This window comes from Echinops telfairi, unplaced genomic scaffold, assembly GCF_000313985.2.
Source record: "Echinops telfairi isolate 266 unplaced genomic scaffold, ASM31398v2 ScPeMD7_7469;HRSCAF=8507_1, whole genome shotgun sequence".
Taxonomy (NCBI): Eukaryota; Metazoa; Chordata; class Mammalia; order Afrosoricida; family Tenrecidae; genus Echinops; species Echinops telfairi.
The window spans coordinates 127,952,880-127,966,074 of record NW_022111373.1 but is presented as its reverse complement, the minus strand read 5'-3'; the positions used below and the strand labels follow the sequence as shown (position 1 = coordinate 127,966,074).

The following is a 13,195-nucleotide window of genomic DNA, read 5'->3' as shown; positions in this document are numbered from 1 at the left end:
TGGATGGCCGCTTATTTATCTTCAAGCCTTTAAGACCCCAGATGCTATAGCTTTTGATAGCTGGGCACCATCAGCTTTCTTCACCACATTTGTTTGTGCACCCACTTGTCTTCATCTCTCCTGATTTTAAACCATGCACTATACCCTTGTTCTGTTTGCGCAATTGCCTCTTGATCCATGTACAATTTTGGAATAAAGACAATGACGTGTTCTGGAATTCCCATTCTTCTCAAGGTTATTCATAGTTTAAGATCTACATAGTCAAATGCCTTGGTATTCTCTGCTTCAGCTAAGTTTTTCTACTTTCTCCAAATCTCTGGACAAGTACTCCACTTACAGCTGAATCAACATCTTGGACTCCAATTACTGAAAGCCCTATCAAGGATACAATAGCACGCCCCCATAAGGTTTCTTAGGCTGAGATCTCTACTACACAGAATTGCCAGGTCTTTTCTTAGTCAGAGTAGCTGACGAATTCGAATTACCAACCTTTCAACTAAAAACCAAGACTAGGTATTTAACCACTTTATCACCAGAAGTCCTTGAACCAATATACTACTCTACTTTAAAAACTGCTCATGAAGAACTGCTGTTCAAAACACTCTGATTCCTTATCTAAAGATGTAGCACCTTCCTTTTACTTCCCCAAGCTTGGTTTTTTTTTTCTTCTTCTTCCAGTTTTGCTTACTTTAGAGTCTATACATTAGTATATATTATTATATCTCGTATGTACTCGTGTATAAGCCAAGTTTTTCGGCACAGTTTTATGCAGTTTTTGTGGTAAAATTTGGTGCCTTGGCTGATGTTTGGGTCAGCTTATATGTGAGTATGTGCTGTAATTACATATATAGAGATATCGATATGCTTTTTATTTAACTGCTAAATATATTTTTTAATTAAGGCAAGAGCATTCATTCTATTACAAAAGGAGTCCATAGGTGGCTCAGAAGGTTACAGTGCCTACTGCTGACCACTAGTAAAAGGTCACAGGTTTGAATACCAGGAGGTGCTGCAGAATGATGGATTGGCAAGCTTTACTTTCAAAAACATCAGTCACTGAAAATCCGATGGAGCACAGTTCTACCTTGACCCAAATGGGGTTGACATGAGTTTGAGTTGATTGGCCAGAAAGAGGTTTCCTATTGCATAACACCAACTGATAGGATAGTGCAGGATAGAGCAGAGTTGCATTTTTCCCCATAGGGCTGCTATGAGTTGGAATAGATTGAAGGGTACTTAAAACAACAAAAACAACATTCTAACAATCCCTCCCCACATCTTTCTGAATAAAGCTTCTCCCCGGCACAGTGTGGATGTGTTCCTGACAGTTTGAGAAGAGCCTGCAGTGGGTTAATATAAACAGTGCCCCAAGGAGTCTCCTGTGAGTTTACAACTTGAGATGCTATTGTCTTACCATGGAGATTAAAAGTCACTAAAATACATCTTATTAGCAGAGGGAGTGAACAAGAAAGGAAAAATAACCATCCTTCACCCTATTTTCTTGACCTTTCTAAATGAGAAGAGAGGGCTCTCAGTGCTACTCAATTATAAATTAATTCTTGCCAAGAGGGGGATTGTTTTCTACCCTTAAGCCAGAAACTAGTCAAAAACAAGGAACAAAAAAAGGACAGTTTGGCCTATTAGTTTTATGTCTGTCCTTTTTGTCTTGTTTTCTTCTACACACATCAAATGAGTGCAATTCTTTTCCGTGCTGTGGTTCTAAATGCTACTCTTACAGAGAATTTAATTCAGTGGAGAAGTGGGTGGAAGGAAGTCCTCTATAAATAACTAAAGTAGGCCCAGAAGTCCTTCTCTCCTAGGATGATGGGGCATAGAGTTAGCAAACACTTTTCAATGAAGGCTCGATGAAGCACTTTACTAAATAACCATTTTTATGTTACCCTCTAAGATGTCATGACCTAGAACCCTATCACAGATTATAAAAAGGGTTTACTTCCAGGAAGGCACACGAGGCCGAGAGACACCTAAGAGTGGTCTTCGTAAAGATAATTGGAACAAAGTTCTGGGGATGTCATGGGTGAACTTTCAGCAAGTATTCAAAAGATCATTGGTTTGAACCCAGCAACAGGAGGAAGATGTGAGTGTCCATTAAATGAAGATTACAGTTTTATTAACCTTGTGGGGCAGCTTTACTCAATAATATATGATTTTCATAAGGTTCATGCTACTCCAGAGGCTTAATTTGGGGTTTTGAGTATGGGAAACCATTGCATATGCAGCCAATTAAAAAAATATGTATTAGCCATGTCTCTTTTCCCTATGAAGTTATCAACTAAAGCTAAATTTTCATAACAGAGTGTTTTATAACAACTATGTTTTATTTTATTCGATTTTCTTCCTTTCAATATGCCAGCTAGTCCATAAAATCCCAACATTATACCGAAGTTACTGAGCTCTGTGTTATTTTTTTTTAAGGCATAAGGAAAATAAACACAACTCCTTATTTTGTATATCGTTGAATATATTTGTAAATCAGTATTTATGATGATTCAAATGTTCTGAAAAGATATCTCTTGAAAGTCAAATAGAATAACTAGAGAGAACAATGCATGCTGAAATAGCAAAGTGAGCAATTTATCTCTTAGAGAAAAGGCATCAACTTATATCCTGCTGAGCCTGTCAAGCACAGGGTATTTGGAAGGGTATTTTTAGGGAAAGCACTGTTTCATTAAGAAGTAAGTTGAAAGCAGCTAAGTCATTTAAATAAGCCAAATTAAACATTTCCATAGCATTTTCAAGTAAAAATAAAAATCCAATTGAAGTGATTTTACCATTTCAAACAATAGACAGGCTATTGAATTCCTGCTAGAATCTTCAGAAGGATAAATTTGAGTTATTCCACAATGCAATTTGCATAAAAATGTAACAATGACATTGATGTTTATAAAGACCATCAAATGATGTCAAAATACAATGAAACTTTTCGATGGTTCCTCTTCCTTTATAAAACACATTTGATTTCCAATTATTATGTAGAACATGCAGCTTCCTTCGCTGAAGATAGCTCTCAAACCAATTAAGAGCATTTCTTTCAGCCACATACACTCAAATTTTTCAAACAACAAAAGGAAGCCACGAAAGAAATGACTTCAGCACTTGTAAACAAAGCTGATGTAGGAAAAAGGTTTTAATAGACAATGGACTGTGTCATTATGTCCATGTTGTGTTGTGGCAAGGATGAAATCCACTGTCTAAGCATAAGTAGTAAATCGTGTCCTTCTGGTATCAAGAGCATACTTGTACACATTAATCTGTTGATTAAACATTTTTATGATCTTGTAAAATCATCTCTATGGACCCCTTAACTTCAATTTCCCATTTCTTTAGCAGTTACAGGTACTTGACTAATGATACAGCACATTTTTTGTTTGCTTCTGTACTTGAAAGTTAAAAACAATTAAAAGCATAACTCTACCTTCATTTTTCTGTTAACAGCAAAACCTTTGCTTGATATTGGAGTTTTATGAAGTACATATAGAATCAAACCAATTATATGCTTATTTAAAATATTTCAAATTCCCAAAATGATAGCTCATTGTATCATTGATATTATTATTATATTATCTAAAGCTATCTCTGAATGTGTCTATCTGTTCATTCATTCCTTTGGAGATTAGGGACAGAAGATGCACAATAAACCATCTTATACATTCATTATTACAAGTGCTCACCTGTCCTGGTCTGGCATTTTCACATACAAAAGTGTCATAGAATACAGCAAACTGTGGCGCATTGTCATTAACATCCAGAATTCTCACAAAAACAGCCACACGAGTCATCTCCTTGGGATTGTCTAGAAAGGGGGAAGGAACATTTTGTTTAGAAAAAAATCATTTATGTACCTGATTTAATTTGGACAGGCATCTTGGGGATATTAAGTGCTTCACATACAGATAAGCCCTGCATTAATTCGGCTAACATAATGAGCGAATTCAATAAAGAAAATTACTATAGAGTCTAATTAAGTAGTCATGGATTCAATTATTATTAGACTCAAGAGTACCATTATGATTTGGGAAACTCTTTTTTGAAGTATCATCTAGTGTAGTTGAGTTCATATTTGTGTCCTTATTTTTTAAAATGTGTGTTTTATTGTACCCAAGTGTAAAAGAAACCACTAATATTTATTAAATCCTATTGTTAATTTCTATCTTTTAAGCTCTAACAAGTTCTTTTGGAAGGATGACAAAAGATAATTTGAAATAAATTAGTAATTTTCCCAAGGTCATTAGCATGTAAGTGATGGGTATTCTAAACTTTTTGATTCTTTATTTTGAAGTGAACTTGTTTTTCACCAAGACTTCAAGTCTTAGCAGGTTTATTTATTTTTTAAAAAGCCTACTGTATATAAAATATATCATTCAAATATTCCAAATGATACTTATATTACTCTCTAGTGTCCCTAAGGGCATTTGCTGTATGGCTACCTATTTTAAAATTTGGATAGAAAATTCACAAAGAAATATAAAGGTTCAAACGTATAGTCACTACTGATGATACTTCAAAAATTCAGCCTTGAGTTTACATAGCACCTTTTAGTTCTCAAATTGGCTCAATAGGACAAATAGTGTAGTAATGAGATTAGCTTCAAATATCTAACCAAGAACATCAACATTTTCATCAGAGAAAATAAATTTCAAAAATCACTGGATTTTCAAATGGAATGAAAAAAATAAAACATGAATACTTATTAATGACTCAGCTTGGGGAACAATATCATATCAATGATGATGGCACTATTTCCATTTATGAACTTTGCAGAACGTCTACTGCTTCTGTAGAGTATTTTGTAAAACTCAAGTTAAATTTGTCATCTTCCATGTTATCATTATATCAGACTTTGGCCATAATCAAAGTTTGGTTTGGACACTGGGAGCATCAATCGAAAAGGACTGATGGGCAATTAAAAAGGAGGGAGGAGAACTATTCTTTCTCTAAAAATCAATAAATAAACCTAAAAATCAATAAAGAAATCGAATTATTTTAGAGCACAGATGAGCTGTGAACAAGCAACAATATTAGTAAATGGAATTTATCAACAAGATTTATGGGAAATAAAACTTTGCCTTGGAAAATGTACTTTACTCTGTTTAGTCTAAATATATTTCAGGTGCACTAGTACAAATATTGTCATGTACTAATAGAGATGATTTCACTACTTAAACTACTTTTTCCCCTTTATCTCTCCTCGTAATTACATTGCTACTAAATAATGAAATTAGCATCTTAAAATATGTATGAATTGATTACCCAATGGGAGCATGAACAAGGGTAAAATGGTATAATGGATGACAAAAATCTAAATCCATTTAAAGTATATTTCTCTTTCCTACTCCATTATAAAGAATATTAAAAACAAAACCCCCCCCCACAAAAACTCTTCAGTCTTTTTAAGTCTTAACTCGAGGTCTTTCTAATAAATATGCGTTTAGTTCTCATAGGATTTAATCTCATGTTCAGAGCTCCCATAGCTTAGTGGTTACACCTCAGGCTGCTAACAACAAGGTCAGTAGTTCGAAACCACAAGCTGGTCCTCAGGAAAAAGGCAAAGCTTTCAGAAAGACACAACCTTCTCCTGTGGTTAGATTTGTGCATTTGCAAGAACAATTCTCCCCTGTCCTGTAGGTTAGCTATGGATCCAAATCAGCTCACTGGCTCTGTAGTTAGAACCTTTTGGAATACTTGGTTCACTGCTTGGTCATTGTGTGAGTTTGGTCGACTACTCCTGATCTTTAATGCCACAACTTACTGATTAATTATATGGAAAAAAAAAATAGACTTTCCAGTCTTGTGTAATTTTTTGAAAGAGTAGATGACGGAAGAACCTCTCAGGACCAGGGGTGAAGGGGGCGATATCAGGAGGTTTCGAAAGGGGAGGTAGTAAGGGGGAATGGATCACAGGGAGCCACATATGGCCTCCTCTCTGGGGGACGGGCAGCAGCGGGGTGGGTGAAGGGAGGCGCCGGACAGTGTAATATAAGATACAATAATAATTTATAAATTATTAAGGGTGCATGGGGGAAAGGGAAGGGGAGGGGGGGGGAATTAAAAAAAAAAGGAAAATGAGCGGATTCCGGGTACCCAAGAGGCAAGAAAATTTTGGGAATGATGAGGGCAACAAATGTATAGATGTGCTTTACACAATTGATCTATGTATTGTGATGAATTGTATGAGCCCCAATAAATTGATTAAAAAAAAAAAAAGAAAGAGTAGATGAGCAGTTCATATCGCAGAGTCATGTGAACAACAAAAAAGATTGAAGTTGTCAAGGATGTCATTAAATTTGGCTCCAACCAAAGCCCTTGGAGGCGCAGTCAGGAAATCAAACAACATATTGCAGAGGAACATTTTGCTGCCAAAGCTCCCTTGACGTGCGTAACAGCAAATCTGTCTCCTGGACAAAGGCAGGCGGGGACATGCCATGGGATTCTCAGTCGCCTCATAAGCTCCCAAAAGCTCAAGGAAGACCAAAGAAGAATCGATGCCTTTGAACTATGGTGTTGACAAATAGAATGTGCCATCTCTTGCCTGATGAATGAAAAACTCTATCTTGGAAAAACATCCAGAATGTTCTTTTGAAGCCCTGAGGTTGAGCTTATGTACTTAAACTTTTGTCAGAAACACACCTAACAACGTTTTAAACAGGAATCTTTTTTTTTTCAAATTTGACATTTTTTTATTAATGTGTATAATATAGGCTTTCACACACATTCCGTTCCTAAATCTGCCTGTAAGTTGAATTTGTAAGTAGGTCAGAACAGTTAAACACACTGTCATCGAGTTGATTCTGACTTACAGTGACCGTGTAGAGCAGACCAGACTGCCTCTGTCAGTTTCAGAGAGTGCAATTCTTTACAGCAGTATTAAAAAAAACCTTATTTTTTCCCCCTGAGGTGTGGCTGGTGGTTTTGATCTGATGACTTTGCAGTTATCAGCCCAACACATAATCACTATGCCATTAGAGACACTTTCTCAGAACAGTTATATAAGTTTTTTATCCAATGCCAGTCAGTCAAATCAGTAGATTCAATGCACAAAAACATTAAATATTTTCAGATACATGAACACGTCTTTAGCACAGCAGTACAGTGATAATTATAATAATGTTTCTAAGTGTATTGCAAAAAAGTGCCTGTTGGTTATTATGAACCATTATATGTATCTCAAATTGTAATGTAATTGTATGTACCTCAACTTTTTTTTTTTTAATGGTGCAGCGATTAAGCAGTTGGTCTAAAGGACCAACGGGTTGGAAACTTTCTCTCACAAACTTTCTGTAGGAGAAAGATGCCATAGTTTGCTTTTGTAAAATTTTACATCCTTGGAAACCAAATAGGGCAGTTCTGCTGTGTCTCTTGGGGTGATAGGAAAAGATGACAGTCGTTTCCTTGCATTACAAATAATGTCTGTTCTCTTTTACCACACAAATCATCCACAGCAGGAACTTGCTAACCAGTTTTCATACAGTTCAAGTACGTTTAAGAGGGGTTGCATTTAAAAGGGGTGGAAAGAGAAAAAATAAAAGAGTGAGAAAGCTAATTTTTTTTTTCTTTCTAGTTTCCTGCTTCTCCCATCTCTAGGTATTTATCCCACATACATAATGCTGACTAGCAAAGTGTCAATTGCAGGAAGTTGTTAATTGTTATGGATATAATAGGTAGCAAGCTGCCCCTTTCATGTTTCCTAGAGGGCCCTTCTTAACCTTCCTGTATGGTTATTGTTCATAAACAAAATAATGCCTTCCTATATAACATTATGAAGTAACAAGTTCAGCTGTTGGTAGCTATTGACCTTCTAACAATGCCGTAAAGTCCCAGCCACAGAACTTCCATATCTAACCTATTGTCTTGTCAGCCCGTTTGGCCACTCGATGGGGAATTTGTCAGCCATTCTATTTACTCTAGTATCTCAGGACTCTTTAAATCAAAAGCTAAATCCACAGGGATAAATGGGCTTTATAAAGCATCAGGTCTGGAGTCTCTAATTTAAAAAAAAACAGTGCTTACACAGTCTTTTTTATTGGCAGTTTACATATAAATAAAACTATAATGCATTAGAAGAAAGCATCATACTGACTGGTTGTAGGCATGTATTTGCACTTGACTCTCACCCAGAGTCAACCCGGAAACCTCTACTGGAGCCAGAATGCATCAAAAATATGTGTTATACTGCATGGTGGGCCTTCAAAAAGTTTGTGGAAAAATAGAATTAAGATATTTTTCTTCCCTCTTATGATCTCAATTCCTGATGTGTTCTAGTCACAGTAGAGCTTTGAAGACCCCTCGTATGTCCTAAAACTGAAGCATGCTTACACCTCCACAGGGTTTTCCATGTCTATGTGAAAGAATAAATATGTATACGTAAGCATCAACACGTATTATGATGTACAATTCTCTACATGATTAGGGCAAGATTTCCACGAATAAGAAAGTGGGTCTAGAATATAATAGTGCCCTTCAATCATCAACTTTCCTCCCTTGTTCTCAGAATTGTTGGTAATGTTAACTGCTAAGTTCAGAAGTGTGTTGAGATGTAGTCCGTTGATATGGCCGTAATTCTGTATGAGATGTATTATAATTCTGGACTCTGTGCCTGTGACTATAATCCCATTTTGGAGAGAGTTCTATGCTATATTAACAGACAGAATTAAGCTGGGATTAAGTACTAGATTTAGTAGAAAGTGTGAATCAAGTGACCCCCTTTGTTTCCTTGTGGGTTTGCTCCTAAAAGACAAAAACTGTACTTCCATCAAAGATATTCCTCTGTGGATAAGAAGCATCTTGGACCCAGAGGGGATTCCTAGGACCAATGGAAAAGCAAGTTTAAGATCTCTGTCTGATGTGCCAGAGGTACCAGAGACTCAGGAGTAGTATCAAGACTATGGGATATCTTTTGCTCATGTTGCTTAAGAGTATAGGGCTTTGAGACAGTGTAACAGGTAGGCTTCCATGTTCACAGAGGCAAAGGTCAAAGGGCCCAATGACTGGGTGCTGAGAACCAGCGAGAGATTTTGCCACTGGTTAAATAAAGAGAAGTGTTACTGGGGACCAATGATTGCATCCTTACTGTTTAATGATCTTAACTCTTGTAATAAACCTCCTTAATCATGAGTATTGTCTGTGAGTTTAGTGTGGCCATTGCAACCAATTACCAAACCCAGCATAGAAGTGGAGAGTCGTGGGAGGAATGGCTGGTGTCAGAACAGGTTAAAGAAGGGTGGAGGGTGAGGAATTTCTGATTCCAGCTTCATGGCAGCCAGGAAACCCGAGGAGGCCAGATACAGCCACCTCTTAGCCACTTGACTTCAGTATGTAGAGTTCTTTTGTGTCTACAACAAATGTGTTATGTAAACCAAGTATATTAAATCACTGATCATGACCTTAATTTTAGATTTTTAGTCTCTGCATGGCATTAAAAAATACTCTTTAAAGAAGAAAAAGAGAAGTTATTCTATGGTATAATGCGCTAAATAATTACCTGGATTAGTACTTGCCACAAGATGTGACAAATTGCTGTGGAATGTAGAATTAAACTGTTAAAGGCAGAGCCTGGAAATACATTGGTAAGAGGTACATTTATATACAGCTCTGGCCTTCCCAGCGCTTGGTGTACCGGAAAGAAAATGTTGAAAGTCTAGTAAAAACAAGTCCCTACATGCTGCTTTCCCCTCATCCTCATTCCATTCAATACACAGAACAGCATAATGGGACCCTTACAGCTTGTGGTTTGGCAGGTAGGTATTTCTGGCTGTTACTCTATGGATTGATTTCATTTAAGTGTAAAAAATACATTTAGTTCTTAAAAAGAAGAAAGTAATTGGCCTAGCTTTTAAAAGAGTCCTAATTACTTCAACTAGCTTTAGAAGTTAAATTCCTCAAAGTCTCTCAAATGGAAAATGTGATTCTTAGCTCATTTGGATGGAGTAAAGAGCTTGGATCAAGTAGAGAGCATAAACTATCGTTATTCTAGAGTGACCAGACTGCTCATATTGCCCTAAATATATCCACAGATAATCTACTCCTATTGGGGTAGATTTCCCAATAGGCAAGGTAAGCAAGTATTTAGAGTATCAGCCTAAACGGGGGCACTAGTCGTCCAATAGAGCCAAGCAGAAAGAACCCAAGGAAGTGCTACTGTGGAAGGGAAGTGCCAGGGCACAGAATGAAATGGATTTTAGTGCCTGTGTTTGAGAATGCTCCCGTCAGATAAAGTTTAGGCAGGCTCACAGAGATGCCCATGCTCAAGGGAGTGATGCTTTGAGGACCTATCAGTTCAACATTTTTGTTGATATCTATCTCCTAGGCTACCCTCCTATGGCAGCTGAAACTCCTTGTCACCATAGATCTCTTGGGAGTGTACTATTGTTTAGAATAAACAGGATGTGGGGGTGCGCTGTTACATGAAATAAACAAAACACAGTCATTTGTTATAATATTGGTTTTTGGTCACCATTTTTTTCTTCTATGACATCCTTTCATTTGTTGATGTATAATTAATTAAGGTCTTCTTTGAAACTGTCATCAAAATTGAAGTTTGAGCCATTAAGGCCCAAATCAGTGAAAGTAAACTTTTCATTTGTAAGAGACCAGAAGAATTGTGTATGGATTATTGAAATGGCCACATTGATTCATCTTTTTTGGTGTGGACCATGTGGAATAATATTTTGTATAAAATATGAAATATAATAAAACCCATAATATGCACTCAATAAAATTTTTATCATCCATTTAATCTTATTCCACAAAATGATGAAAGCACCATTTGAATTCAATTACTAAGACTATAACAAAATCGAGCTTGCTACCATTGAGTTGAGTGCAACTCTGAGTGACCCTTTGGAACAGAGTAGAACTGCCTCTCTGGTTTTCCGGATGCTGTAAATCTTTACAGGAGCAGACAGTCGCTCCTCCCTCCCAAAGGGCAGGGGATGGGTTGAAATTGCTGACCTTGTGGTTAGGAACCCAACTCATAGCTCACGGTGCCACATGAGCTAACATAATAGTTACACTGATAAAGAAGTCATAGTAAGGACCTCTAAACAAACACACACGTACAATGGCAAGTGAAAAAATTCTTCTACAAAATAATGTAAACCTTTATGTAAATAAAGTAAAAGCACATTAAAATGTAAACCTATGGTTTCTTGACCTAACCCCAACTAGGAGTGTGTCTGAAGGTGCCCTTTCCATTTGCCAGTCCTTCCCTTACATAATTCAGGACATTTCATTTACACTAGGTCAAAACAATACTTTTGGTTACCCCATGGGATGCAAATTGTGTTCCTGTTGAATGTTCTTTGAGAAGTACATGGGGCAACATCAGGACTGTATGATAGATGGCGTAAGGTTTCTCAATGAGATTATAGTAGGACAACAGTTGCTATGCTTGATGCATGAATTGGCACATTGTCCTGATGTGGGGGTTGGGCAGGTTGGGACGTGAATCTTTGTTCCGGCTTTCCTGGTTTTTCTTCACCGATGTAGTTTTCAGAATGTCTTCCTAAACAAGCCTCCTTGATTATCCTCTGCTTCTAGAAAATCGAGCAACAGTGCCCTTTTGTGATTCCCCAAAGCAGCCGCCATAATCTTCTGAGCTGAAAATTCTGGCCTACATTTAATTTAGCCTATCACATCCTTTCAGATTGTTCATTTGTTTCAGAAGGCACCTTGAGGAGAGCGAGACAATTGTGATACTGAGATAACTGGTCTTTGCCCATGGACTGATGACTCTTGTGGGGCCATTGAGCAGGTTCAGACTCAGAAGCCTATGGAAACACTGCTTGTTCCTGCATCATCCTCACGGTTGTTCTTATGTTTGAGCCCCTTGTGAGAGCCATCATATCACTCTCTTATAGAGGTCCTTCCTCTTTTTCCTGCTCCTCTGTTTTACCAAGCACGATGTCCTTCCCCAGGGAATGGTTTCTCCTGATAGCATTCCCAAAGTGCATGTGACAAATTCCCAACGTCCTTGTTTATAAGGAGCATTCTGGCTGTCCTTTATTTTGAAACTTTGGCTTCCTTTCCTAGCTGACCTGTCTATTTCTATCCTGGTCACTTGAGTAAGAAGGGATTGACTTGATGGCAGGGTTCTTTTGTTTTTTCCAGAGTGAAAGATTCATTTCTTTTATATTTTCATTTTGCTGGTTTCTAACTGGAGATTGTTTTAAATTAAGCATGGAATTAAGTATTATATATAGAAATGGAATTACTGTGTTAAAATTCTAAACTAAGTAATCTCACTTTTTGACTTTCAGCAAGTTAGTGAAACTTGCTGAGTTGTACCTAATTTTTTGTTAAATAAGATTAGTAAAAAAAAAAAATATATATATATATATATATATATATAATTAAATGGACGAACAAAATACATTTAAAATTCTAAAATGATCAACACAGTGTTCTTATTAGTTATTATTATTAAAATTATGTACCATGGTTTCCTCTTCTGTAAAAGGAACTAAGGATATCAAACCAAATATGAATTGCTAAGATTAAACAGCATAATATGAATCTAATATTCAGCATACAATCTTATCCATTATCACCATGTGTCAAATTTTTGTATTTTTAACTCTAAAGTATTGTATTTTCCTAAGATATAATAAACTCAATTATAATTTTTAGTTCCCTAATTTTACAAAATGAATACTAAACATTGATACATGGAAATATATATATCTCTATCTTGATGTAAAGATATGTATGGAATATATATATTTTAAAAATAGATGTAGAGAAGTCTTTCAGAAATTTGGATCAACATACTATTTTTACAATAAAAAATATAAAATAAAATTAAAAATTGAAATCTATATATTAATGTGTTATATGTTAATACATAAGGATCAACTTACTGATTTCAGAAGCTATAACAGTAAGATTGTGCCATTGAGAAAGTTCACGATCAAGTGGCTTCGAAGTATAAAGGGATCCATTTCCAGAATGAATGTTAAAGATCCTGTCAAGGTCAGTATGGCGATCCAAGGAAAATCTGAATATAGAGGGAGGAGGGAAAAATACAGAATCATTTGATTGATGGTTTTCAGAAGATAATAGGAAAGTGCAGAAAAATAAAGTTACAAATATCACTAAAAATTCCAAAAAATAACATTTAATTTCTCTCTCTGTCTCTCTCACACACACACACACACACACACACACACACACACACACA

General features: G+C 36.3%; 1 protein-coding gene across 2 annotated transcripts in view; it reads right to left on the bottom strand.

The window, feature by feature from the left end:
* The window catches only part of LOC101650495 (cadherin-10), a 158,717-nt gene that overhangs the window by 40,846 nt on the left and 104,676 nt on the right, over positions 1–13,195 (bottom strand). For both annotated transcript variants that reach the window (XM_045285131.1, XM_004698380.2), the window contains exons 7-8: positions 12,876–13,012; positions 3,693–3,814 (exon numbers count right to left, since the gene is read on the bottom strand). In XM_045285131.1, coding sequence (XP_045141066.1) covers positions 3,693–3,814; positions 12,876–13,012 — 259 coding nt within the window. The remainder of the gene's footprint in view (positions 1–3,692; positions 3,815–12,875; positions 13,013–13,195) is intronic.